At 51.7% G+C, this 26,147-nt stretch overlaps 2 protein-coding genes and 1 long non-coding RNA gene across 7 annotated transcripts in view; 2 read left to right on the forward strand and 1 right to left on the reverse strand.

Annotated features, from left to right (window-relative positions):
* Positions 1 to 26,147, reverse strand: part of TESK2 (testis associated actin remodelling kinase 2) — a 109,948-nt gene that overhangs the window by 74,695 nt on the left and 9,106 nt on the right. Inside the window, exon 1 of one of the 4 annotated variants that reach the window (XM_068198617.1) lies at positions 1,292 to 1,489. The exons of 2 other annotated variants lie outside the window; for them this stretch is intronic. The gene's annotated coding sequence lies outside the window, so the exon portion shown is untranslated. Of the gene's footprint in view, positions 1 to 875; positions 1,002 to 1,291; positions 1,490 to 26,147 lie in introns of those variants that run through there. One more of the 4 variants, XM_068198620.1, reaches the window with a different exon arrangement.
* Positions 1,513 to 4,719, forward strand: LOC137478666 (uncharacterized). Its single transcript, XR_011001723.1, has 2 exons — positions 1,513 to 1,759; positions 2,345 to 4,719. It is a non-coding gene; the product is annotated as an uncharacterized lncRNA (long non-coding RNA).
* LOC137478646 (uncharacterized) lies at positions 9,962 to 24,976 on the forward strand. 2 transcript variants are annotated; one of them, XM_068198632.1, is made up of 5 exons: positions 9,962 to 10,081; positions 19,678 to 20,109; positions 21,170 to 21,499; positions 21,832 to 21,992; positions 22,126 to 24,976. In XM_068198632.1, the coding sequence occupies exons 1-5, from the start codon at positions 10,015 to 10,017 to the stop codon at positions 22,150 to 22,152; spliced, it is 1,017 nt and encodes a 338-aa protein (XP_068054733.1). In that variant the 5' UTR covers positions 9,962 to 10,014; the 3' UTR covers positions 22,153 to 24,976. The 2 variants fall into 2 exon arrangements, with proteins under 2 accessions (XP_068054733.1, XP_068054732.1); XM_068198631.1 differs by having other exon boundaries at positions 9,964 to 10,081; positions 22,806 to 24,976.

Genomic DNA, 26,147 nt, shown 5'->3' on the forward strand with positions numbered 1-26,147 from the left:
CTGTGAAACCATTTGCATAAAGGATTACAATGGCAAAAGCAAATACCTGGAATTAGAGGGTATAACTAAGTTACAGGAGGCCCGTGCCATCAGAGAAGCTCTTGTGAACTAACTCTATCCTTCCACAAAAATACAAAGAACTGAAGCAAGGCTTGCTCTGTAGGCCCTAATTTGTGCTTGGTCCCACCTGCCAGCTGTTCATCCTAATGAAAAGCCACAAAACAAATCAAAGCAAAAAACACAGGAGAGTACACACTTGCCACCAGGTATAGGGAACACACCTTTGCCTTCAGTTTAAACTACTCGTTCTGCATGAAGGTTTTACACAAACCAAAAGGGACAATGGAATTACTCAGCCATGTCTACAGCTAAACACTGCAAGAATCAGAAAATGACATTTTTATTGGCATGCAACAATAATTTCCAAGGATGATGACTAAATGGAAAGGTTTATGACTAGTCCACAGGGCATGTCAGAGTTTCTCATTAAAAAATCTTATCTTAGGTTGCAAATTCCACTGCCTAATTAAGTCCATGGAACTGTAAGTCTGTTGATTATGAAGACAATAAAATATGCTAGAACTCTGATCTCTATTTAAAAAAAAACAAACAGTCAAAGCACAAAGGCTTCTCATAAACTAACCTAAATGTTAGCTGTTGCTTTTTTTAGAGGGGCAAACAGAAAGGTTTAAATAAAATTCAACTCAGTACTCTTCCAATTCATTACTCTTGAAATTGCAGCTTTCAACTATTACAGCACCACTCACAGGAACGCACAAGTGGAAAGTCCCCGGTACTTGAAGCAAAAACCCTTCCGACCCTCCGAGGAATACAACATCAAGAGTGACCACCTACATTTATATAGCACGTCTCACCTGAAGGCCATAAGGCAAACATACGCGCACACACACCAGAACACTCGAGCCTGTCATTAACGCGTGATTCACGTATTCTTACAGGGTACACTTAAACAGTAAAAGCCGAGCCAAGCCCTCGCACCTCTTGGCAAAGCGAACACTTCCAAGACAATCCTGGCCGGGCAAAGATCCGCGCCGGGCGCTGCCAGACCTTGCCCCCGGAGCAGAGCGCGGCTCTCCCGCGGCGCCCGCCGCCCCTCACCTGCCGCCGCGGGGCGGACGCGGCCCGTCCGCGCACCTGCTCCCCGGAACGCCCCGCTCACCTGAGCGCAGTGAGACCCCCGCCGGAAGGGAGCCCCTCCGCCGGAGCGGCCCCGCTCCCCGCCGCCGACCCTCCCGTTCCTGCCCCGCGCCGCCCCCGCGCCGGCCGTTACCTGAGCGGCGGCGCCTGCAGGGCCCGCGGGCGGCGCGGGCTTTCATGGCCGCATCCCGCAGCCGCGGCCCCTCAGCACCCCGGCGCGGGTCCGCCCCGCCGCTGCGGCCGGCGCGGGGCCCCCATGTGAGGCGGGAGCCCGGCTGCGGGACCCGGGGCCGCGACCGCCGGCTCCGCCTCCTCCTCCTCCTCCTCCCACGAGCGCCCCCGCCCACAGAGCCGCCCCTCCCCACCAGCCAATCGGCGCCAGGCGAAGTGTGATGGACAGTGCTCTCGACCAATGGGAAAAGGAAACAGGGCGGAGAGATTCGCAGGTAGTCTGCGTGAGTGCCCCTTTCCAATTGGTGGTAAGCCCTTGAGCGACACGCTGTCTGACCAATCACAGAGGAGACGACAACTCCCGAGAGACGCGCGGGAGGCAGCGGCAGGAAGAAGAGGGGGCATTGCTATGGGCGCCTCGCTCTCATTGGTCAGCTCCAGAGGGCGGGTTATAAATAAGAGAATCAGCCAGTAGGAGAGAGGCCGGGCAGTGATGGGCGGGCGGAACAGCCAATCACCGTGCGGCTATAGCGCGGTGGCCGAAGCTGTCAGTGGGGCGGGCACTGGGATGTCCCGAGCCTGCGGCCGCTCCCGGTCCCGCTCCCGGTCCCGGTCCCGCTCCCGGTCCCGCTCCCGGTCCCCGTCCCGTCCCCGCCCCGTCCTTGAGCCCTTCGCACGCGGCGCGCGGTGACCGCAGCTGGGCTCCGTGGTGGCAGCCCTGCTGTTACTGCCTCTTGTTACCCGTCCCCTGCTAGGATTCCCGCAGGACTCATCCTCTTCTCTGGTCTCCTCCTCTCCCCAGGACTTGCAACTCCAGCCTTTACTCTTCCCGTCCTTCCCATCTGCCTGCCCCCCGCTCCTGGTGTCGGTCACACGGCTCGGCCCCCCGGTCCCCGCCTGGAACCTGCTTAATCCAGCTCAGATATTCTGGGGGTTCGGCTGCCAAGATGAAATAAGCCTGGGATTTTTCACATACAAACGGCTATTTTTCAAATTATCACTTATGCACATGTAGGCAGTCTGTAACAGGTATGGAAAAAGAGACCTTTCTTCCTGCTGCGACGCAGTGCCAGATTCCAAGTATCCATTCCAAAGCACGGCAGGACTAAAACATCTCATGAAACATTTGTGAGGGGGATTTGGTTTTCGTTTACATTGGCGAGAGGCTGATTTTTTCCCTGACCTCATCTTTGGCAGGGGCTGAACTATTTTTACTGAAACTCTTCAACAAACAAGGTTCATTTGCTATGCAGTTATGGATAGAATAACCAAAGCATAAACAGTTAAAAACTGGATGAGTTGTAACTAAAGAGGGTCTTGGGCAAGAATGTCAGTCAGCTTTCCCATACCATATTAGTAATATGTTTTCTCATTATTGTTCGTCATTAGTTTTACATCTAGTCTTTTCAGTGTGATCGAAAATGTGCTAAAAGCAGTTTGATGTCAGACACATTAGCACCAGCTCTAAATACTGAACAGAGAGTTATTCTTACAGCTGGATTTAAAATTCTCTATTCTGCAATGTCTTGATTAAATTTAGTCTCAGAATTTCAATCAAGAGTCTAAAGTGAACCTTTCTCCATATGTTTAACTACAAAAGGTATAATCATCTTTGCACAGGTAACAGACTAAAAGTACTTTGTGTGTGGGCAAAAAAAGTGCTGTTTTCTTAATTTCCTCCTGGATTTCCTTCACAGGAAATTTTCCCACACTCACAAATGTTAAATATCAACCACCTGCAAACAACTGTTCTAATGACATCTCAAACACAGAGTGCAGCAAAGCTTTGGTAATTAAGCCGTTTAAAATTATTATTGTATCAATCATATTTTAAAGTGACAAAGCAAAAGGAACTACCCAGATCCATCAGTCTCTTTTCTCTATATTCAAGCAGAATTGAGTCTCAGAATAGGTGGTTTTAGCAAGATTTTTTTCTTTATATCTTGTTTTTTTTTAAGTTAAATTTCAATGTTTTATATTTTGCCGGGATTTATCTCAGCAAGATTTTGTAAAGCTAACTCTGGGACATCCCGGGGTCCTTCACCATGTCAGGGTCCAGTGATCCCTGCGACTTTGTACCCCGTTTAAAAAAAAGCAGTATCTCGCTATTCTCCGATATCCTTGTCCCTGCTGTTTTGGGAGCTATTAGTTGGCTTTAAGATGACATCTGGTGGTAGGTTTTGATTACCGCTCTTTTTAGGAACTGATCCCAGAACTACGCAAATAAATTGTCATTGCCCTGTTTCCCGACAAAAATTTTACCTCCTTTTTGTTTCCCAAGCAAGATAGGTGTAATTTCTGCTTTTGAGCTGCGAATGTCTTACTGGTAATATCCAGGAATAAGCACTAATCCCACAGTCTGGTGCAAAGTAACATCATCATTAAAACGCCCCAGCGCGATCCGGTAACGCCGAACCTCAGTTGGAAACACTCCCACTGTGTTTCATGTAACATTGCAAGAGGTCCTGTGACTCGTGACCTTACTGAGCCCTGTTCTGAGAGGGAAATAAAACCATCTTATGGGCCCTCCTATGGCTTCATCTCAACGGCAAGTCCTATTTTTGAAAGCAGAAAAAACCGGACCTGGCAGCAGAACCTTGTCTCACTAAGTCCCTGTCCCCGCTAGGAGCTGGCAGAAGCACCGGGGCAAATCTGCAGCCTTGAAATCTGCAGAAGACGAGTGACTTTTGTGGCCTTCCTCCGTTTCCCAGAGAGAGGAAAATGAACGCTGCATTAAAAGACTCATCAAAGAGACTCATGAAAGGCAAAGCCTTGCAGATGTTGCAGCGCTCTCCGTCCTGCAGATCTCCTCTCCATCCCAGAAGGGCTCCCCAGCCTGTAAATGCCTGTGCTCAGGACAGGTATTCATTCCCCTCTCATCCGGATGCCCACAGGCTGCTCCATGCGAAGATCGGCCACTCCAAAAAGCAGCTCTGTGGCTTTGTGGTTTGCACTTCTCTGCTCTCAGACCGACTCTCTCCTCCAGACAGATCACTTTGGCTTTTTAAATGTAACTGGTTTGGCAAAGGAGCAACGGAGGGTTCACTCATGGTTGGACATAAAAACAGACGTGAGAAGGTGGATGAGAGCAGGCAGAAGGGGAAACTCCCTTCCTCCGGGTTCTGGAAATGCCCCGGAGGAGAGAAGTTTGGGAGATTTCTCCTTCCCAAGAAGAAATCTGGTGCAATGAATCCATGTAAATTTGCCCCCAGTGCAGCAGAGCAGGTGTCTTCCCCAGCTTCTGTGGGCTCCAAAATTAAACAAGTGTGACATGACAGGGACTGTCTCTCTTCCCTCCCAAGGGACCAAGACAGTGGTTTGACCTCACAATATTGTGATGAGATTGGGCATTTTAGTGATTTAACCCACTAAATACTTTATGTAATGAAACCTGTCAAGAAAAAACATCTTTGGACAGTATTGGTCAAAATTCTGCTCTGATTTATACCTGTGAGATTTTAGATTTCAGATCCTGAGATCTGAAATCATGTCACAGGAGCTGGAAGAGAGGGTCCCTATGGGAATGCCAGGAATTTGCTCTTGATTAATGTCAACATAAGCCCTTTTCTAGCTCCTGTCCTAGGTGGACCTTTAACAGAACAGCCGTGAAAAAATGATGCCTTTAGGGTTTCCGTCACACACCAAACCCCTAGATATTGAAAACCATCTTAATGGGTTCCCTGGGAGGAACATTCTCCCACACATGCCTCCCTCAGCCAGCCTTGCAGGTGGCTTTTGCAGAACAGGGACAAGTTGGCTTGTGGGTGAGAGGGCATTTCCTGCTACTCTGAGCAGGGGAAGGGGAAGGCACAGCTGGGGCTGTGCTCTGACCCCCTGCCCCTTGTCTTGTCATTCCCATACTCCTGGCAGCAAGGAGGGCTTCGTGGGGGCAGCCTGCACGCTATCCTCTGCACAAGGATGAACCCGCCTGCTGCCCAACTGGGTTAACAATTCTGTCTCACCACTGCAGACAAGGTGGCCAGCGTGTCCTTGTGCTCAAAGCTGTGGGCTGCCATGTCAGCCCAAACCCAGCACCACATATCTCTGCACGAGACCTGGCAACCATGGGAATGTCAGAGCATCTTCCATGTTCCTCTTCCAGGAGGCTGGGCAGAGCCCAGACAGGAGGCTGGCACAGCACCAGACACCCTGCCTTGGGAGCTGGAAAGGGATTGTTCTAGGGCAGATGGACATGCCCAAATTGACAGCTCCTGTATTGGGGCTGGTGCCGCAGTCTTGTGCTCCCCTGCCTGTTTGCCATGGCCATCTGCTGCCTTGGCTGCAATCTGGAGCCTGCCCGCCCTGGCACAGTGCTGTGGCATGGCTATCACCAAGCTCCCGGCGGCACCCTGGTTATGGAGTGGCACCAAGCTGACCAGCTGGCTCCTGCCTGCTCTGAGGTGCTCCCAGCCATGAGGCTGTGCAAACACTGGGGCAGTGAGCCAAGACTGACCCTGTGTCACTGTGCCTTGCTTCAGCCCTGGGCAGAGCCCATCACACCATGCTCCAGCCCTTGGGATCTGAAGAGCAAAGGGGGAGACCCCAATATTCAGGGCAGGCCTGGGGCATGGCTTCTCTCAGCAGCATCTGAACTTTTGAGATGTCTGAATACCAATTTTGTAGGGGAAAATCTTAAACATCTGATGAAGCTGTATTCGCTTTGTATTCACCCACCAAAGTGCAGAAATACAGATTTGCACTATCTTGGACCATGGTGGATGCTGAAAGAGGCCATGCAGTCCTGTGAAGATCAAGGCCAACAGCCCAATGGCCCATCAGACCCACCTCTCCTGCCTCATGTTGAGGCACAAAAGGGTTTCTGCATTGCCTGGTGTGCTGTCCTCACTCCCCAGCTAAGCTAGGTTATCTCTGGGATGAAAGCACAGCTTTTTGTCTCCTCAGGCTGCACAGCAGCCTCTCCTCCTCTGGTTATGCTCCTCACACTTGCACTCACTCCTTATCTCAGCAGATACAACAGTGAAGAGACTTTTCCCTTTTGTGGCACTGAAATTGGAGACCTCTGCCACCACAGAGCACTTCAGCTTGTCCCCCCCACCAGTCACCCCAGGCTTGGGCACCTTTAGCTCTGTCCCTGCTTTCTCCAGCCCTTTTTGCAGAGCTGCAAGACCTACAAGTATTCAGATGCTACTGGATCCCTGCTCAGCTCTCTGAGAGATCCCACTCTCTGATCAGCCTGCCCCCAGATACATTTAGGTTTCCCAGACCCTTAATTTTCCCTGGCTCCCTGAGCCAGTGAAGTCACAGTGTTAATTGTTTCTTGCCCAAAATGATTCTCTAACTCTTATGCTTTGCTGTCTGATCCACGGGGTTTTTTGGTTTTTTTTCAGTTTTGTTCCTCCTTTCTTCCTTTGCTGGGCTACCAAGCTGTGGAGAGCTCTTGGAACAGAAGATGAGTCAGGACAGATATGCAGAGGGAAGAAGATGATATTCCAGCCTTGAAGTCAGGTTCACTGCCTGCGTCATTGTTATTAAAAATAGATGAATGGCAGCAGTCTTTGCATTGGAGGAGAGGCACAGGAGATGTAATATCCTGGGCTGCTGAGCAAATGCTCCCTCTGTCTGCCTGCAAGTCCCCCAGTGGCATCTTCTGCTCTTTGATAAATTCTCTTTTGGCTCTGACTTGTGGGATTTAATTTGCCTTTCATAAAAAAATTGGCTTAATGTTTCAACTTTGGGAGGGGGAATGACTCACTCAATGATTAGCTCTTCTGCTCCAGTCAGTTGACTTCCAGCTTCCTTGAGAATTGAAAATCCCTACAAGTGCCAAGTTGTCTTCCTTTGAGAGCAGGCCTTCTCCTCATTCTGCACTGAAGAGCTTCTGGAGGATGAAAGCTCATGTTTAGGGATGATACCTGGGCCTGTCCACCCCAAGACCATCCTGATCATGCCCCATCCCCTCAAGGGGACAGGGGCAGGCTGGGATCTGCTGGGCTCTGCAAGGCCAGGCTGAGCTGTGCACCAGCCATGCTCCCAGTGCCCCTGCAAAGGGCAGAGGGGAGAGAGGCCAAAGCACAAGAAATTGGATGATTTACATGAGCCCAGAGCCCAGGTGAACCACCCACATGTCCAGAGCCATCCCTCTGCTCAGGACTCCTCCTGCTGCACTCACTCACCCCTGGGCTGGTGAAACAAGTGATCGCTCTTCAGGTTGTGGGGGGCTGCAGGTGATGGTGACAGTGAGACCAAAGCTCTGCTCACTCGGGGGACACTCATCCTGTGTCATACCCTGGGCTGGGGGGCACAGCCCAAGGACTGAGTTTACTTTTCTTTCTCAGGGCCAGCACCTCCATCCCTCCTGCCTGTGCCCTTTCTTCCCCTCAGCTCTTTTGCTGCCACTATTTTCTATTCACTTATTTTTCTATTATCTGCTTCTTCCCATTAAATTACTGTAACCAACATGATCATCTCTGGTCTGCTCCATGACTTGGCTGGCAGCCAAGAAAAAAAGCATGGGAGCTGAATAGAGCCACTGCAAGAGGGAGGTGTGACAGTGGCAGAAGTTGATGTTGTGGTTTTTGAACACAAAACTTTCTTTCAGAACTTAATTCTAAGTCCTCAACTCTCAATGCTACCCAGACCTGTCTGATCTAGACACTGCTGGGGCTTGCAAGGGTGTTTTCAGTCTTACTCAAAAACAAGCCAAGAGCCTACACAGACATGGGGGGGCTGCTGCCTGCCGTCTAAGGGGAATGGTTTTGCTTATTCCATGCGAAAGTGGCTGTGTACCAGTGGGATGTTAAAGCTCCCCTGGTTTTTGCTCCCTTCTCCAGGGTGGGACATCGGCAGTATAATCTTAAAGACGTTATCACACAAATGCAGTCCCTTTTCTTGCTCCCAATTGCTCCTTCCTTGCTATGGGGAGCCAAAGGTACCTCATTAGTGTGTTAATAATGATCCTGCCGAGTGCGGAGATCAGCTAGATAATAGCGGTGACCTGCAGGGGGTCTCATCTGCCCAGACTTATGGTGCTGCTCACCAACCCCTCTGAGGACTGCCAGACCCCTTCCTCCTTGTCCCTCAGCTGTTGAAAATACCCCGTGCAGTGTCTATGTGCTTAATTAAAGCAGAGGGACCGGTAACCTTGATGACTGCGAGCCACCCTCTGTAAGCCAGCTGAGGTAGATATTATGGTGGATATTATGGCCAGAGCAGAGAAGTGAGTCAAGCACACAGGTGTTGGACACCCTGATGAGCCGGGGGCACAGCCAGCAGTGCCCATGTCCCCTGGAGCTCATACCCTCCTCACTCAGGGGTGGATGCCTGGGGACATGCCCTGGTGCCTTGCTGGTGAGATGCAGCTCCTGGCCCGGGAGATGCACAGTGCAGCACTGAGAGACCAAGCCTGTCTGGAGCAAAGGAGGCTTTGGTCTGTTGGGTAGCCCTGCAAGCTCTGTGGGTAATAGAAGACTCCTATAACCAACTCCATAGTTGTAAATATGCTTAAAAGAATTCCCCTTAGAACTGGGACATTTGTACAAGCACAATTACCTCTGCCAGAAAATGGTACAGCTAGTTTTCTTGGCAGTAAGTAGCGAGCAGCTAGAAACACATTTCCCATGACAGGCTAAAATTGAATCTTACTTTTTCTTATAAAGCTGGTAAAAGGCATGATCAGTTCTGTATCAGATCAACTCTCTTCTACCTCAGAACTGAGAGCAGGAGCTACCAAGTAGCTCCATATTGAAAAAGGAAGGCAAAACCTCTTGGGTTAATACCGATTTCTACTTTCCTCCTCTGTCCCCTGGTGCTGCAGGCACGGGGATCTGTTGGAGAAGGGGACCCACAGCCCCACCTCTGCCAAAGCAGCCTGAGAGAGATCAGCACAGACCACGCCATGACATGGGGCCCTCTTCAGAAATACTGGCCAGAAGAGAGCAGTCAGACTTCCTGAAGGATGGCTCAGCCGGCACAGTGCCTGGATGAGGCTGGCCAGCCCCCCAGAGGCTGGAAGGGATGTGAAGCCATAGGATGTCCCAGGGGCTGCAGGATGCCCTGAGAAACCAGCCGTGGTACACTGAGCTCCCAGCTGAGCCCCGGCCAGGGCAGTTATCCAGGGGTGCTTGGAGCACCTCTGCACCCAGCTGTGCCCACAGACCCAGGTACCCTGAAACTACCCGGAGGCCCCAAGTTGATGCCCCACATTGGGCTCATCTGCTGTTCCCATACCTGCATGGGGCAGAAGTGGGGGTGTCAGGCAAATCTGGGGGTGCCAAGAGCAGATTTGGAGGTGGTGAGATCCTCATCTGGGGTCACTTGAACCACTGCTTATGGGGGGATGAGGTGGTGCAAACCTGGGCTGAGGATTCCCAGAACAAAGACGGGACTGGGGGTGTCCTGTCCAAACCAGGAGTGACCGCTCTGAGGATGCCGAGGCCGGTGTCGGACTGTACCAAGGTCCTGCCCGAACCCAGAGTGCCAGGGAGCAACTGGTGATGCTGGGGGCGGTGCGAACTGAACCGAGGGTGCCGGGGACCGAATCGGGACTGGACCGAGAGTGCGCTGTCCGACACGGAGATGTGGGGTACCGGGCCGGCAGCTGCCCCCTCCCCGCTCCTCCGGGGCCGGACCACGTGCCGCCCGCCCCGCCCCGGCCGCCGGCCCGCCCCGGCACCGCCCCGGTGCCGCCCCGGTGCCGCCGGCGGAGCCAGCGCGGATCGGCCCAGCATGGAGGGGACGCGGCGCGCTCTGCTCCACCTCGCCGCCGCCTGCTGCCTGCTCTGCGCCCTGCCAGGTACCGGGGCGGCCGCCGAGGGGTGCCGGGGCGGGGGGGCTGACCAAGGGATCCCGCCGGTCTCGCCGCGGCGGGGAGCGCAGCGCCGGGACAGCCGTCGGGGCAGCGCCGGGACACGGGCTCCTCCGCCCGCTGGTGGGGCTACGGGAGAAGGGTCTGGAGAGCCCCCACCCAGGGCTCCCCCTCCGGGGAGCAGCAGTTCCCCGGGCCTGCCCCCCGAACTCGGGCGAAATGCCCACGGACCCGGGCTCAGTCGCCCCGGCGGACGCGCAGGTGAGGTGGCCCAAGGATGCTCGGGGGGGTCCCGGGTGGGCCCCGCGCTCCGGGCAGCAGCGCGGCCGCCGGTCCCGGCCTTGCCCATACAAGGCAGCTGCCGGCAGCGCTGCTCCCGCCGGCGGAGCCACCGCGGGCTCGCCTCCCGCCAGGCGGGATCCCGAGGGGATGTGCGGGGAGGGGGGCGACGGTCCTAGAGGCGCTCGCCCTCCGGCATCCAGCCCTGCGAGCCTCCTGCCTCCCGCCCGGCAGCTCGCCCGGCAGCTCGCGGGTGCCTACGAGCCGCTGCTGAGCTTCCCCCGAGGGAAGCCCGGACAAAGCCCGAACCCTGCCGCCTCCCCCAACACGACGGGACGAGGGCCCTGTGCCTGCGGGGAGAGGGGCTGGACGGATGGAGCTATTCGGGACGGAGCAGGAGCCAGACCCCGGCCCCGGGCAGACTGCCGGGCCGTATTTCGGCTCTCTACGATCAACACGTCCCCACGTGGGCAGACGCAGTCTGCGGCGTGGCACTGACAGCCCCGTCCACCGACACCACCGAGCTTTGCCGCGTGGCTGGACTGTGCCCCAAGTCGGGGGACTGTCACCTTCCCCGTGACCCTGGAAGTGGCAAAGGCTCTGTGCAATTTAGGAACTTGCCTGGGGCACAGAAAGCAAAACGTTTCTTCTTCTTTGTCGTTGAGAAAAACCCTTGGCCAGACCCTGGTCAGATCCTAGCACCGTGGCAGCAATAGAGACCAGGGGGTAACACACAGAAACTCGGTTTCTATTGACTAATTAGGTCTGGGAAAACCCTAGAATAGATGGCTGTAGGGCTGAGCCCCAGCAGCGAGAGTAGCACTCAGGATGAGGTTTTGGGTGCCGGATGCGGCTGGGTTTGAGGCTGAGCACTGGGAGCGGTCCCAAACCAGCGCCCTTTATGTGGGCGAAGCTGCACTCCCCACTCGAGAGTGGCTGTGCTGTGATGGGATGTGGGGAGGTGACCAGCCACTGGCAAAGGAAGGATTCAGGATTTCCACCGCTGGAAGGAGGAGGAGCTCTGAGCTGCCGGGGGCTACGTTCTGGCCCCGTGTCTCACACTCTGGGCACACTGGGAAACCCCAGGGAGCCCCTTGTCCCAGCTGGCTCATAGGAACCTTCTTGCTGCAAAGTCCAAGATTCAAACTGCCAGAATGTACCAGAAATTAAGATTTATTTTCCTCAGTTAAGACTGAGTTTTTCCTGGGATCTTTGTTGCTTAGTGTCCCAATCTAAGATCCTTCACAGTCTCAGGAAATGGTACCTATGCAGCTGACCTGGCCCTTGCCTTCATAGCTTTTGAATTTGCTACCTAATCCCAGCTATGGTTTGTGAAAATAGAAAATAGATGGAAGAGATGCTGCCAATTAAAAAATGCTCCTTAGCAAGCACAATCCATAATGAGACACCAGAAAATCTCAGCAGGACAGTGGTGCGGAAAAGTAAAGGTTCACCCAGAGATTGGCCCCAAAGTCAGCAGTCCCAGATAAATTTGTCCAAAACTGGGCTTGTCCCAGCTCCATGAGCTGCTCTCTGCACTGCTCCCAGCACAGATTCCCTTTGCCCCTGCTGTCAGGCAGTGCCTGCTCCCACTCCCCATCAGGGTTTGCAGCAGGGCCACAGAGAAGCTCAGGCTCTCCTGTGCTCTGCCCACCCCGGCCTCTCAATGCAGCCTTTCTTCACTGCCTGCGGAAATCCACTTCCTCCAGCACCGTCAGTCTTACAAATAAAACCCTAAGTAATTTTGGTCTGGGCATTTTTGTGCCTCTCCCTCCCGTGCCGAGCTGCCTTGCAAGCAGTGAGAGCAGAGCAGGGCTGGGAGCAGCAGGAGCACATAAAGCCCCGTCTGTGGGCACCACCGGGGCCATGCACACAGGCAAGGCAGTGTGTCTGCTTCAAGGTCCCACTGATGATTTTCTGGGATTTTTTTCCCTTTGTTTGCCTAAGGCAAGGACAAGTGGATGGACTTGGCCCCACCCTGACAGGACAGCTCCAGCTCTGCTGCACCCAGAACTGAGCCACAGCTTGGTCCTCTCCTCTGGGTGTTTCCTCCAGCTGTGTGACCCTGCATTCCCAGCCCAACTTTTCATGGCATGCCATCAGTCTTTGATGCCATTTCTACACATGATTTTCCCTCAGCCCCAGGGACAAGGTGGGCCTTGTCTCCCTACTGCCCTTCCAAGAAGGCTTGACCTGCTGGGCAGGGGCAAAGCACTCACCTCCTTCAGCTCCCTTAGCCCCATCCCTCCAGACAAAGGGGAGCAGGGACGATTTAAAGCACAGAAGCCTCTGTCCCTCCTTCCTTTCCACCTAGACCGTCTGGGTGGACAGACCAGGGTCTTCCCTAGGTCTGTAATCATCCCCACAATGCTCTGTGGGGCAGCTTTCATAGGGCTCAGCGCCACTGAGGTTTGGGGTCACATCCTGAGCCCTGTAGGGCTGCCCAGGGGAGGGCAGGAGGCATCCCCCAAGCCTCAGAGCCCATGGAACCAGCAGTTACACTGCTGGAAGGACCTGGGGGCTGCTCAGGGCTAGGCAGGCTTCCTGATGTCCAAACTGCCCCCATTTCATGCCACACTGCACTAGAGAGTAGGCTCCCTGCTGAGACAGGGCTGCTATTAAGGCAACTGGCTTATTAATTTCTCCTAACAATGTGAATGCTTCCTCTACTGCAGCTGTGACTCCTGAGGTAAGCAAGGCCAGGCTGTCTGATGCCAGAGCTCCCTGCTGTTGCCATATTGCTGGAGTTACACAACCCCAGAGAAGGGCAGGCTTCTGAGGCCCTGCATGCCATGGGTGTGCCCAGCAGCTTCTGGGCAAAGGAGTCTTCATCACTGCTCAGTCCCCTGCTGAGGAACAAAACCAGACAGCAGGGGAGTCTCCCAGGCACCTTCCTGCCAAGCAAGGTGCTCCGTAGCTCTATGTGATCCATGGAAAATAACTGGCTGCTCTGACAGTGGTGGCTGAGCAAGGCAGTCTGATCTCCCTTTTCCCTGCCATAGAAATTTGGGATAAGCCCCCTCACCTCTAAATGGGGATCAGTGATAGACCCTTCTGCAAACCTGTAGGAAAGAAGAGTTTTGCATTTCTCTCCCCTGGCTGGGTGAGGAGGGTCTCATGTGGCAGGGCCAGGCAAAGCGTGACACCCTGGGGTGCTGTTCCTGCAGGAAGTGATCAGGCTGGTGCTGCCCCAGTACTGTGTGCTCTGGGCTGTGCTGTTTCTGTGCTGTTTTATGTGTTTTCCTAGTACTGAAGTACCTGTGCTTGGCATTTATAGTGCTGTTTCCAGGGCTGCTCATCCCAGTTCCTGTAGCTCTTGCTCTGCCCTGCTCTGCCATGCCTCCGGTGGCTGGTTGCCCTGGTTGTCCCGGTTCCCAGTGCAGTGCCATCTGTTGAGGTGGTAGTACTGCCTCCCTTTTTTGTTTCCCTGTGGTTCAAGCCTGTGGCCTGGTATCCACAGATGCCCTCAGGAATCATCTTCCTGCCTGCCTGGGCAGGTTGGGTTCTGGGCTGTCTCTCCCCAGTGCCACACTCGCTCAGCACCCCATATCTAATCTGCCCCTGTCTCATGCTCTGCTCGTGGCCACCTGCCTTCCCAGTCAGGAGACCTGGTTTCTATTCCTGTCCCTTACCTCAGCCCTTGCTTTGCAGCTTGCCTGGCGTGGCAGCTCTCCAGGGCTGAACTGGGTGCTCAGCACCCCCAGTTCAGCTCCCCCAGTTTTGGTGCCTGCAGAGCAGCTCACAGAGGCCACAAGGGGTGCAATGAATTAAACTGCTGCCATGAAGAGCTTCATGTGGTCCCCAGGCAGGCTACAAGGTCAGATCCGTTTGCCTCCCGCCTGGGCTCCTCAAGCAGAGGGAGACTGTTCAGCCTCTCTCAGCCAGGATGGGGATGGGAACAGTCTGGGCATCAGCCCTGGCAGGGAGAGCACTGAAGCCTGTGGCAAATGCAACCCCTTTGGCATCCTGCCTCCATCGAGGTCCTGCAAGGTATCCAATGAGCTGAGCTTACAAAGCAGCTGCCCCTTGTACTGGATCCTGTCTCTGAGCTTGCTTCATCACCATGAGGGTGTTTGCTCTACAGCATCTCTGGGTGCATCTGGCAACTTCCTGAAGGGCTCCAGAAATCTCTTCTGCTGCTTGTTTGGTTTTTTTATTATTATTATTCCAGGAAAAGAGATCAGGCTTAGCTAGTATCTAATCAGGAGCTATACCAATTCTGCTTTTAAATGAAATTAAGAGCCTTGGTTTTAAATCCCTCTATATGCTTTTATTTGCATTTATACCCAAGCATTTTTTCCTTGAAGAGATTGCCTAATTACTGTTGGTTGGTAACCATAAAATGTAATAACTGGCAACAAAAGATAATTTCTACACTTAATGTAGTACTTTGCTAAGCAATAAGATATAACTGCTTTGATACATACAGGTTATAGTTTATGCTTGTTCTTTTCAAACATTGTGTTTTTCCATTTTACTAGGTTGTTTGCGAGTGGAGCTGTTACACTTAAATGGAAATTGAATTAATTTAGTGCACCAAAATAGCATTGTAGAAGGGTTTGGGTGCCTTTTCAATGAATCAGAGCAGTGATTTGACATGCATTCTGTAGGAAGCTGATTTAAGTGAGGTGCTATCCTCAGACAGTGACAGCCTGTGCAGGAGGATACATCAACACCAGGGAGTCCTGCTCCCATGGGCACTTTCTCTGAAATCCTGGGTGAATCCTTCTCATCTTTGTGCTTAGCTCTCACCTGGGACTCTGTGCACTTTTTCCAGTGGTGGCTGCAGCCTGCACCCTGCTGCCCTGCTCTCTCCCTCAGTCCCCAGCCTGCCATGGGCTTCCTCACCTTCATCTCATCCTAAAAGGGATTTTTAAAAGTGTGCAAGTCTATGACTGGAGCTAGGTTGGTGTTGACCTTTGGGGAGCTCAGGCTGCTGTTTCTGTCAGACAGGAAGGAGGGTGCAGAGGATGCTGCTGAGAGCAGCAGGAGGGTTGTGGCAGAAGCTTGTTGAGGGGCTTGTCCAGCTGAGGCCCTGCTCTATGTCATTGCTTTATTCTGAGAAGCAAATTGATGGTGGGGTGGCTGCAGTGGCAGAGGAGGGAGACCATGATCTCCACTCTGTGTAACTGCCCTGGCACAGCAGTGACTCTGTGCTGCTTGTGCAAACCTTCCTCAGCCCCTCGCTTGGCCCCAGCCCTGAATCTTGGGCAGGGAGCACAAGGCAGGAATGGCCCCATTTCCTGCAGAGCTGGCTTCCTTCACTCCTCTCTGTTTTGGCATAATTTAACATGTCTGTTCTGGGGCTGGTGGGAGCTGGGGTTGATACGTGGAGGTCCCTCAGTGTTGTCAGACAATGCCGGAGAGGGGTCGAAGCTGTGGGCTGATGTTCGGAGCCCTCCCTTCCCTCAAAGAGCTGGGAGTGTTTCCCACCCTTGTCCAATGCAGGGGCTGCTTCTTGGTTGGCTGCATCCCTCCTCCCCTGGGACCACTCTCTTCCTTTGCCCCTCTTGTTTCCCAGACAGAGGTCACTGCAGTCAGCACAGTCTGATGGGAGCTGCTGCTCCAAATCCATCAGCCCTGCCCTAATGTGGTCTGGGATCTCTGCTTCTCACCACGCACAGGCTGAGCCTGGAGGCTTAACACAGACACAGGGCAGGAGTGGGGCTGTAGCCAGGGGACCAGCTCTGCTTCAGCAGGCTGAAGTGTAACCAAAGAAAGCTTACCCTTGGTCCCCTGTCAGGGAAAGAGATATTGTTATGGTCAGAGGTCTTGCTTACAGATCCTGGGACAGTCGTAGCTGGTCTGTTATGGATTCAAGGGTGAGCGCACCTCTCCCAGCTGTCCTGGGATGCTGCAACTATCAGGTCTTGGAGAATCACAGAAAAGGTGAAGCATTCACACTAACTCTTTTCATTTGCATCTGAAACAAGAAGGACAGTGGTTCCCTCTTGTCTCCTGAAGCAGGTGAGGGCGATGCCTTAGGCAGTACAGCCATGGCTTTCCTGGCATGTGCTGCAGGAAGCAGAGCTTCTCCAGGAAAACTCCAGAGGAACGAGCTCTGACCTGCATCTCTATAGGTAACTGATAAACAGCTAAAACCATCAGCACCCAGTGACTGGGGCAGCAACAACTGCGCTGGAGCCGGGGATTTTCCGAGCTGTTGGGTACCAAGCTCCAGAGCAGACCAGGAGCTGGACCTCTGAGGATCCCAGCCCTGGGTCTCCCCCAGCACAGGCAGCTGCAGCAGTGCTCTGCTCTCCCCTCTGTAACCCAGGCTTTGCCCCGGGTTTCGTTTACGTGGCAGTAGGTTGCCCTTTTGGATGGGTGATAAAACTGGCAAACAAAGCTGTGTCATTGCAGCAAGGCCCTTTGGAGGAGTGGTTTTATTTTAAACTGAAACTGAAGTAAAACTCGATGCTTGTACCTTTTAACACCTACAGCTCACAAGGAACAAGTTGCACCTCTGGGGGTTTTCCCCAGGTGCTTTGCTTGGTGACTATGTCCTGGCTTTCCATGTGCCCTTACCCCTTAGGAGCTGACAGATGGGTGATGGGAATCTTTTGTCTGCCTGTCCCCGGGTGATCGGGATTTACTCAGTCCTTTGTTTCCTTGGCCATTCTAAGGCTCCTGCATTCTCTGTCTTCCCACCATCATCTCTTAATGTCTTGAATTCTTGTGTTGGTCTGGATTAGGCTCTCCTTTGTTTCTGAGCTGGGTGTGCTGTGATGTGCTGGGCTGGATGACTTGCTAATTGAGGTGCCATCAACACTTGCCATACTCAAAGCCAGTCCCTTGTTCCTCTCACCTGCTAATTTAAAATCTCTTCTGGAATTCTCTACAAACCAGGTTTCACACACCACAGTGCTGTGCTAAACCGGAGCCAGAGCGGCCCACCCAGCCGGGAACCATTTGCTTTTGCAGCGATGGACACGAGATAATTTTGTGGGAAGAAGCCAAGTGGCTTCTCGGAGAGAGGAGCGTAGGGAAATGCCAGTCCCACTGGCTCTCCCTCTTGCAGACAGCAGGAAGCTGTGCTTGCAGCGGGGTGGGGGGAGCTGCTGGTCCCCACAAGCCCTCCTGTCCCGCAGCACCTCGAGGCGAGGATGCCAGTTCCTGGCATGTGTGGAGGTGTCCTGGAGCGTAGGGCCCAAACTCATCTGCCTTCTCTCTGACTTTCCTTTTTGTGCACATTTTCCCTCAAAGTTCAGGCTACGTGGGTTCTGCAGATCCACCAGAAATTCACACTGGGTTCTGCAATGAACTTTGCAGCTCGAGGTGGGTAGAGACATTAAGACCCATTTCTCCTAAAGACCCTCACCCATCGAGCTGCTTGTAAAGACATTAGCACCTTCTTGCCCATCACTTTTCTAGTCAGAAACTGGCATGATGGCTGCAGAGTTGCCCAGGCCTTTGTCCAAGACAGCTCTCCACAAATCTTTTTTCTGCATGACTCAAGTCATGACTTGCCACCCCGTGAGAGACTGTCCCGGACACAGGCCAGCTATTCAGAGCAGCACATAGCCAGGCTTGCCACTGGCCAGGCACCTGGCCACCACCTTTCCTGTTTACCCCAGGGTGACAGCACGGCTCTGTGTCTCTGGCTGTGTAGGAGCAGGTAGGGGCGTTTGTTTACTGAGCAAGCATCCGTCAGTGCATCCGGAGCTGGTGGGATCCCACCCCGTGCTCAATAGCCGTGCTGTGTTTAGGGCTGGAAATTGTCACATGAAGACCTGTGCCTTTTGGTGTCTGGTCCCAGGAAACCCAGCACTCAGCTCTTTTCCTTCCAGGTGTTACTGATGTATCCTATGCCTGAGCTTCATGGCAGAGCAGCTGGCTTTATTTGGAGGTATCTTCTGGCCATGCACATCTGGATCCAGGCGAGGCCAAAGGGAGCATCACTCAGGCCTTTGGTCTTCACGTTTAAGTTGCTCCAGCTGAGGTTCCCTGTGAGAGCTGGTCCTCTGAATGTGCTGAGCAGGGTTGTGCATCCCTGCAGGAGTCCTCCTGGGACTGGGGCCCCAGGCTGGGGAAGCAGAGCTCCATCAGGCTGCTCCAGGGCTTTGAATTCTCCAGCTGGTGAGGGTACTGCAAAGGTCTTGAGAGTGCGATGTATTGTGTCTTTTTTTAGGGCCTGTTAAGTGCTGTAGCTGGAGAAGAGCTCTGATAACTCTATCTGTTCTCAAGAGCTTTTAAAAACTGCTGAAATTTCCCCAAAACAGTATAAGAATGGGCTGCTTTGTTAGTGGATGAATGTTTCTTGCTGATAGCATCTGCTTTGGATGCTTCTTCACTGTGGGGAGAAGGGGCATAATGATGGATTTGCTTCAGTACCTTTATTTTTTTCTGTAATTAGCTCATCAGTCCTCTGTGGCTTGGATAGAAACTTTAACAGAAATTGTCAAAATATTGACTATAAGACGTTTTTAAATTGGAGAGTCCATCCTGATGTGGGTACATTTCTCTGTTTTCTTCCTGTTTATACCCTGAAAAACCCTCACAGGATCTGTTTATGAACAGGCAGTGTAAGAGCCTTGTGGTTTTCCTCCTCCCGTATGCTGTCACACTATCTAGCAGCTATGGATCTGGGAGGATCCTTGCTTGCTGCAGGTTCCCTTTTTGCTGTAGTGGGACGCCGAGTAGCTCCCCATTTCTGACAACAGTTGTATTTCATGCTGGTGATGTGTTCATAAATAGCTCAAAAAGGCACCTCTCAAAGCACATCCCCAGCCCTGTTAGCTGCAGTACTCTTGCTACCCATTTCACCTTTCCCTCCAGCAGAATCCCACACTACTACTAAGGTGACTCACAATATGTGCTCTGCCTTTGCCATCTGCAGTCTTTGTAAATATCACTTCTCTCTATTTCATTGGGCCAGGGGAGCTAGAGAGTCTTCTTCCACATTTTCCTCATTTGTATTTTTTCAGCACCACTTTTGACTCTTTCTCAATGAACCAAAGAAGACTTATATCCAAATTTCTTACAGAATCAGGTCTCAGGTGATACTTTTAACAGATCCAAATCCTCTAAAAAAGTTTAAAAGTTGCTCGAGGTTAGAGGGATTGGTGGTGCTGACCCTAGAGAACAACAGCACAGGACTGGAGAGAGAGGAGGGTAAAGAAAAAGTCCCCTAGAAGAGGTCCCTGCCTCAAAAACCAGGAGGACAGAGGAGCTGTTTGAATCCCTTTCCCAAGTGTGAACCTGTGCTGGAATTGGAATTAAGGGGATAAATAGGTTCCATTTCTTCCTTTCCCTCTGTTTCTCCTCTCACTGTGGGATCTCTGACAAACTTCTCTGTTCCACAGCAGAAGGTCAGAAGACAGCAGAGGCCTTGGTGTCACCAAGGGAAGCCTCTGACTTCAGTCCAGTGACTACTGCCATTCCTCAGACAAGCCTGGAGAAAAACCTGACTGCTGCAACACTCAGTGCCACTGGGGCTCACGCTACAGAGGTGGACGATGCCTTCATCCCCACCACCACCATGGCAGGCTCCAAGGCAGAGAGACTGCAGGCTTATACTACTGCCAGTCCTGGGGACATCACAGTTACACATCCTGAGCATGACAACATGAGCTTGTCAGTCAACAGCAGCACTGAAATCCCCTCCCCTACCTTGACTGCCAGCACTCTGGAAGAAAACCAGCCCAGCCATGAAGCCACAGAGCCTTTCAGCACAACTGAAGAAACGGATGATGCCAGCAGTGCAACCCCCACGCCTCCTCTGAACACTGTGCCGGGTGAGGTTTTGCCTTTACTGCCTGTGCACAAAATCCTGCCTCAAGGATGCACAACCTGGAAATGTCTCAGCACTCTCCTGCTAACTGGAGAGAGGGAGAAGAAGGGAATGAGACACTAAGCAGAGCCAGTTCAGTGCAACTTATTTGCAAAGATGTTAGTTCAGCATCCTCTTTGCAAACATCATTGATTTTGGCATTAATTGTGCTGGCTGCTTTCTGATTGCTTGTGTGCAGGGACATCCTTCACATATCTAGTCTGAAACAACATGCTTTAGCAACACTGCCCAGCTGGGCCTTTCTGGCATCAGGGCTGGGGGCTCAATGGGAGCCTCCCTGGAGAAACACACCCTCCCTTAACACAAAACATGGAGATGGGCAAGCACAAGTAACAGCTCATCCATCCCTGGGCAACCTCAGGAAACCCTACCCTACCTTCAGATCCCTCTGGGCAGCATGGGGACTGGCTATAGGGTCTGCAATTCCAATTTTGTCTATCTTGGGGCCTTGCCAGGCTGTCACAAACCCCTAATGCAAAGCAGATACTGATTGATCACTGATTTACATAGTGTTCATGCACAACTGCATTGTTTTCCCTGGCTTGTGTCACATGGTCCTGCTGTTCTGTGACACACTGACACAGCCTCAGGGGATGCTGCTACTCAGTCCCTGGGCAGCCCCCTTTGTGCTCCCTGGTAGGAGGGATGAGAGGCCTTTCCCAGTGTCTTGCTCTGGAGTGATCCCCAGCTGTGTGTAGAGTTGTTTAAGCTTGTCTGCTTGTCCTTTGTCCCCAAGGACAGGTCTCGTGGGCCCAGCTGAGGTTGGCTGACATTGCAGATTGGCACATATGAAAACTGAGAGGACTTTCCAAGCACTGTGGGTTATAGCGTGGCTCAGCTGTGGCTGTGCTAAAGGTTCTTGTTTTCCAAAGGTTTGACAATAAGCTGCTATTCCAATAGTCCCAGCAGTCTTTCTTACAGTCTTGCTTCCAGCTTGTCCAGTCCCACAGAACAGTGTGCTTGCACTGGATCCTTTGAAATAACTGCTTGTTCCTGTTTTGCAGCAACAACTAACAGCTCTCAGTCAGGGCTTTTGGATAGGCAGACCCTGAGGCCCACAGCAGCAAGGTCTGAAACAAAGCCAGGAACGGTCCCTGTGAGTGCCACAGAGGAGAGCACTGTGGAGCCCAGAACCTCCTCTGCTCCCATCTCCATTGTACGGAGCACATCCTTTGCTACTGCCTCCGGTACTGTGACGGTGACACCCCTCGTGACCAGCTCCACGTCTGCCAGCACAGCTGCCATCCCCACCAGCACGCCTACACTGGCACAGTCATTGGAGCCCAGGCATGAGAAGACTTCTGTGTTGGATGTGGGGGATGATAACAATTCAGGTAAATGCTCTGCTTTTAAGGGGCTGCCCAGGGAGGTGGTGGAGTCACCGTCCCTGGAGGTGTTTAAGGAAAGACTGGGTGTGGCACTCAATGCCATGGTCTGGTTGACAAGGTGGGGTTAGGCCATAGGTTGGACTGATAGTCACAGAGGTCTTTTCCAGCCTAATAGATTCTGTAATTGTTTTGTACTTGCTCTCACAAAACATGGCAAAGGGCTGGAGCTACCTCAAATTGCCTCTTGGTTGTACTGATCAGAACCAGAAAAGACAAAGCTTTGCTGTTCCAGCCCCTGAAGGCTCTCCTTTGGCCTCATTCCCTTGGTCTCCTTGCAGAACTACCCAATCTGGCTGGTAAAGCGAGGGCTGATCCCTTGGTAATCACTGTGATCTCCGTCTTCATTGTCATGGTGGGCATCCTGGGCCTGGTGGGCTTCTTGCGATACCGCCAGCACAACAGCCGCATGGAGTTCCGGCGCCTGCAGGACCTGCCCATGGTGAGTCGTGCCTTCAGCCCGGCCCCATGTGGGCTGGCTTGCCACTGGCTGCTTTGCAGTTCTCCTTCATTAGCAATGCTTTGGGGTTTTGCAGCAGCACCGATGCTGATCACACACTCCTGTTCCTCCTTAGGTCCCTCTCCTTCCATCCAAGGTTTGAGTCAAGACAGCAAGTCTCAAGGCTGGGCACTAAAGAAGCTCTCTGCCTTCCCCTCACTCTGCAGGGGAATGCTGAGAGGTTAGAGAGAGGAAGGAGAGCTCCATCCAGGCTAGTCCTGAAATGACACCCTCCTAACCTCTCCTCCTGTTTTCTGATATATTTGCTTTGTAACAATGACAAAGCAGATTTTATGCTCTGTTCCAGGGAGGTTGTCTGTTTGTCTGTCTGTCTGTGTTTGACCCTTTGGGAATATAAAAATATATGAGGGTTCCAGAGGCTGGACTAGCTTTGAGGAAGCTGCAAATAACTCCCTGAACTTTCTGGAACAGAGGAGTACTGCAGCTAAGCAAGCAAGCTGATGCTGTTTCAAGCTGAGTGGAGTTTTCAACAGCCAGAGTTTTCCACATCCCTGCAGCAGGCAGGCAGTTCCTGTACACACCTCTTCTCTCCAAATGCTGCAGCAGGAGGGAGACTGACAGTCCAAAGATCCAGGAACTGCACAGTGACAGCGTTTAGGTGGATGGCTGGGCAGATGGCCACACTGTGACAGTGTGGCTGAGAAGGCTGTGCTGCCTGCACAGCAGTCTCCCAGGCTGGGACCATGATGCCACCGTGCAGACATCTCATTAAAGCACCCTCTTCTCTGCTTCTAGGATGACATGATGGAGGACACCCCTCTCTCCCTCTACAGCTACTAGGCAACCAGGCTGTCTACTGCCCAGAGGAAAAGGCCTTGAGGACTTGGTCCCAGACGATCTGCTGAGGAATGAGGGGCTGTGATTTGCACGCAACTGAAAGATCCTTTTCAGATGGTTTTTGGTTTTAGACATTTTAAATAGTTCAGTGTTGAAGTTTCTATGCTGCGAATCAGAGCCCAAGTCTGACCCTCTTCTCCAGACTCTCCTCAAAACAATGCCCTGAAGAGGTGTCTCCTCCTTCTAGTGTGGCAACCAATTAGCCAAGACAATCTTTGCCATGGTGTTCTGCATGGATCTCTTCTGTTGATCTTGGTGGCTACCGCCTTCTAAGGAGGTGAGCAAGTGTTTCAGACTAGGGCTCTTAACACTGGTGGTGTCAGCACAGTGCCAGCAAAGGAGACTGCTGTTTTCTGAGGAAGCCAAGGATGTGGAAATCAGTTCTCTTGGGCTCCCTCTTGTTGTTTGTTTGGGGGTTTTCTTGCACTTTTTTTTTGTTCCTGTTTCAGCTTTAGTCCCAGGATTGGCATTACCCATCCTGAAACACCTACAGGAGGATAAAAGACTACTCTGCTTTCTTCCTAGATGCATACCTTTTCTCTTCAACCAGGGAAAACAGTTTTGTGGCCACTGGAGAAGTGCCCCTGCTACTTGATGTTGCTTTGAAGTTGCTGAGAGGAAATTGAACATAATGTTAGCTTAACCGATCTTGATAGGACTCGGATTATTGCAAATTAGACACACTAATTTGGTCTCACCAGAATTAGGAAACCGTGTCTTCTACACTTGATGCTTTTGGCATATGTCTAAACTCCTTTCCCAGGCTCAGTAAATGCTTGAGTCCATTTCCCTGCCTGGGCTAACACAAGCCTTTCCTCAGGTACCTCCCATTTTGCTTCTAGCATCTGGTTGCTGGAAGTTGTTGTACAAAGCTGGTGCTTCGTTCCCCCTCCTGTGCTATGCAAGGTCAGAGCTCCTCTACTTTCTGATGTTGGTCTTTTGAGCCAGTTGGTGTCTTGTCATGAGGACAGATCCTGGATGTAGGTGCCTTCCTCCCCCTCCCTTTCTTAGTGTTATGCTGATTAGATTCTGCACTTTTGCCTCAAAATATCACTGCTGTAGACTGCATCCAAAGCTCTTGAGGCCTCTCAAGGAAACCCATAGACCAGAGCCTCTGAGTGTAAATCAGAGGAGCTTTTGGTGCCCTTGCCTCAGAAAGACCGGAGTGTGTGTGACATGACAATCTTCATGTAATTACACTTGCTCCTGTTTTCTAGCTCACATTTGACTGCAGGTAAATGCAAACACATGCCTTCTCTAGAGTGTTTGATTTTTGTCTAAGCCAGTTGCTCCCTCAGGATACAGCAAGGGCTAGAGTTTATCTGCCACATTGCTCTACAAGCCTCAGTTTCTCCTCTCCTTTCAGTAACAACATCACTGAACCCCACAAAGGACAGATACCAGGCCTCACTTGCAAAAGTACCTTTTTTTTTTTTTCCCAGTGCTGTTGTAGCAGTGAAAGGGCAAATTCCCCATCAGCTGAGCTCAAGTTACCTGGAAAGCCCAAAGGTGGAGCAGAACCAGTCAGGATCAAATAGATGAACTGGGTAAGGCAGCAGTTCCTCCTCCCTGTGTTGCTGCTTCCAGAGTGGCTGAGAAATGGCTGCAGTGCAGTTGGGCTTCAGTTTGGCCTTCCATCTGTGTATTGATGCCCAGTAAAATAGGGAAGAGGGCTGGTTCTCTCCTATGATTGCATGAGAACTAAAGAGCAATTGTCACAACTCCAAAGCTTTTGTATCAAGCATTGTCTGCACAGAGCGATCTCCCTAGCTACAGACTTGTTTCCCCTGCCGGAGGGCAGGGTGCTGCTGGTTTTCGGCACAAAGTTGGCAAGTTAGTGGTGGAAAATAGAACTCCATCCTGGCTGGAACTGGTGCAGGCTGGCATATCTGGGAAGTGTGTCTGCACACAATCAAAAGGGCAGAGGCTGGCTGTTCTGGTTTCCCATGCATCACTGTGCAGGGGAAAGGGGTGAGGAAAAACTCACCCAACACCAAAGTGCAACTTTGTTTGTAAAATATGTTGATAGTGGATTTTTTTTTTCTGCAATAAAGTTACAAATGCTGAAAGTGTCTCAGTCCTCATATTGTCATTGCAAACATCTAACTGAAAAGCTTTTATAGATCACAATGAATCCTGTGATAGATAAACAGCAGCAGTTTGGGGCACAAAGACTCACAGAGCTGATAACTGGAAAATGCCAGACAGCCATGAACCATAGCCCTGACAGTTCAGAAGGACACCACCCCCTGCCTGTGCTCCTTCTTGTCAGGGTCATTCCTGGTCTGAGTCGAGTGAGATTAATATGTATACGGTTAAATCAGATTAAAACTGTTTTAGAGAACCACACTAGACCAAATAATCTAATCTACACTTTTAGACTCCCTTTGCCTCCGATTGAAGATATTCTCATGTTGTCGACTGTAACCCCAAACCTTATTTTCAGAAATATCCTGAAAGCCATCCTAATTCAAACCTAAGTAGCATCTGTCATGCTTCTTTCTATAGTACAGCAGACAAAGCAAACTGAAAGACACATATTTGTTTTTGTTGAGCTTTATAGCTGTTCTGAACTCTTCCCTTCAGAGCTCAGACCTGCAAGGAGGTAAGTGCTCAAAAGCCCAGCTTCTGCTACGGACCTGGTAAGACTCTTTCCTGAGCTAAGAGTCTCTCCTAGCTGTTAAAATACTTTGGCAAAATCAGTCAGCTCATGTCATAGATTGCTTGTATTAAAGATTTTCTATTGCAAAAGCAAAATGTGGCAAGTGAAACTTCTTGGTAATTTGGCTTATGCTGTTTTCTAAAGAGTTCCCACAACAAATCTAGAAAAGTAAATCCTTGGAAGATCTAGAGCAAGGGGAGAGCAAACAAAGACTTTTAGCCTAGCAAAGTGCTTGCTGAGTAATCTGAAGACATGAGGGTGAACTCTAAACCCTGCAGAGATTTCAGTCCTGTCCCAACACACAACCATACAAAACAAAACAAACATGCCACAACTAAGCCGGTCTTCTCAGGTCTAAAGTCAGCATTATTCTGGTGGTTTATATTGGAGTGTTCTCTGTTCTGCCTTTTTACCGCCAAACCCATTCAGAGCTGATTCATTCTCTGCAGAACAAACTGCTTAGCTGCTTTGTTGGAGAGGCAGCTCAGAGCAGGGCTGTGTTAGCTGGAGAGGCAGCAGCAGGACAGGCTTGTGCAGGCAGCCACCCCTGGGACACACCAAGCTTTGGGCCTTTGCCC

Source organism: Anomalospiza imberbis, chromosome 9 (assembly GCF_031753505.1).
Source record: "Anomalospiza imberbis isolate Cuckoo-Finch-1a 21T00152 chromosome 9, ASM3175350v1, whole genome shotgun sequence".
Taxonomy (NCBI): Eukaryota; Metazoa; Chordata; class Aves; order Passeriformes; family Viduidae; genus Anomalospiza; species Anomalospiza imberbis.

Coding starts and splice junctions, on each gene's coding strand:
- LOC137478646 (XM_068198631.1), top strand. CDS start 10,015: ATGGAGGGGACGCGGCGCGCTCTGCTCCACCTCGCCGCCGCCTGCTGC. Junction 10,082..19,677: donor CCTGCTCTGCGCCCTGCCAG/GTACCGGGGCGG, acceptor TCTGTTCCACAG/CAGAAGGTCAGAAGACAGCA. Junction 21,993..22,805: donor GCCTGCAGGACCTGCCCATG/GTGAGTCGTGCC, acceptor CTCTGCTTCTAG/GATGACATGATGGAGGACAC.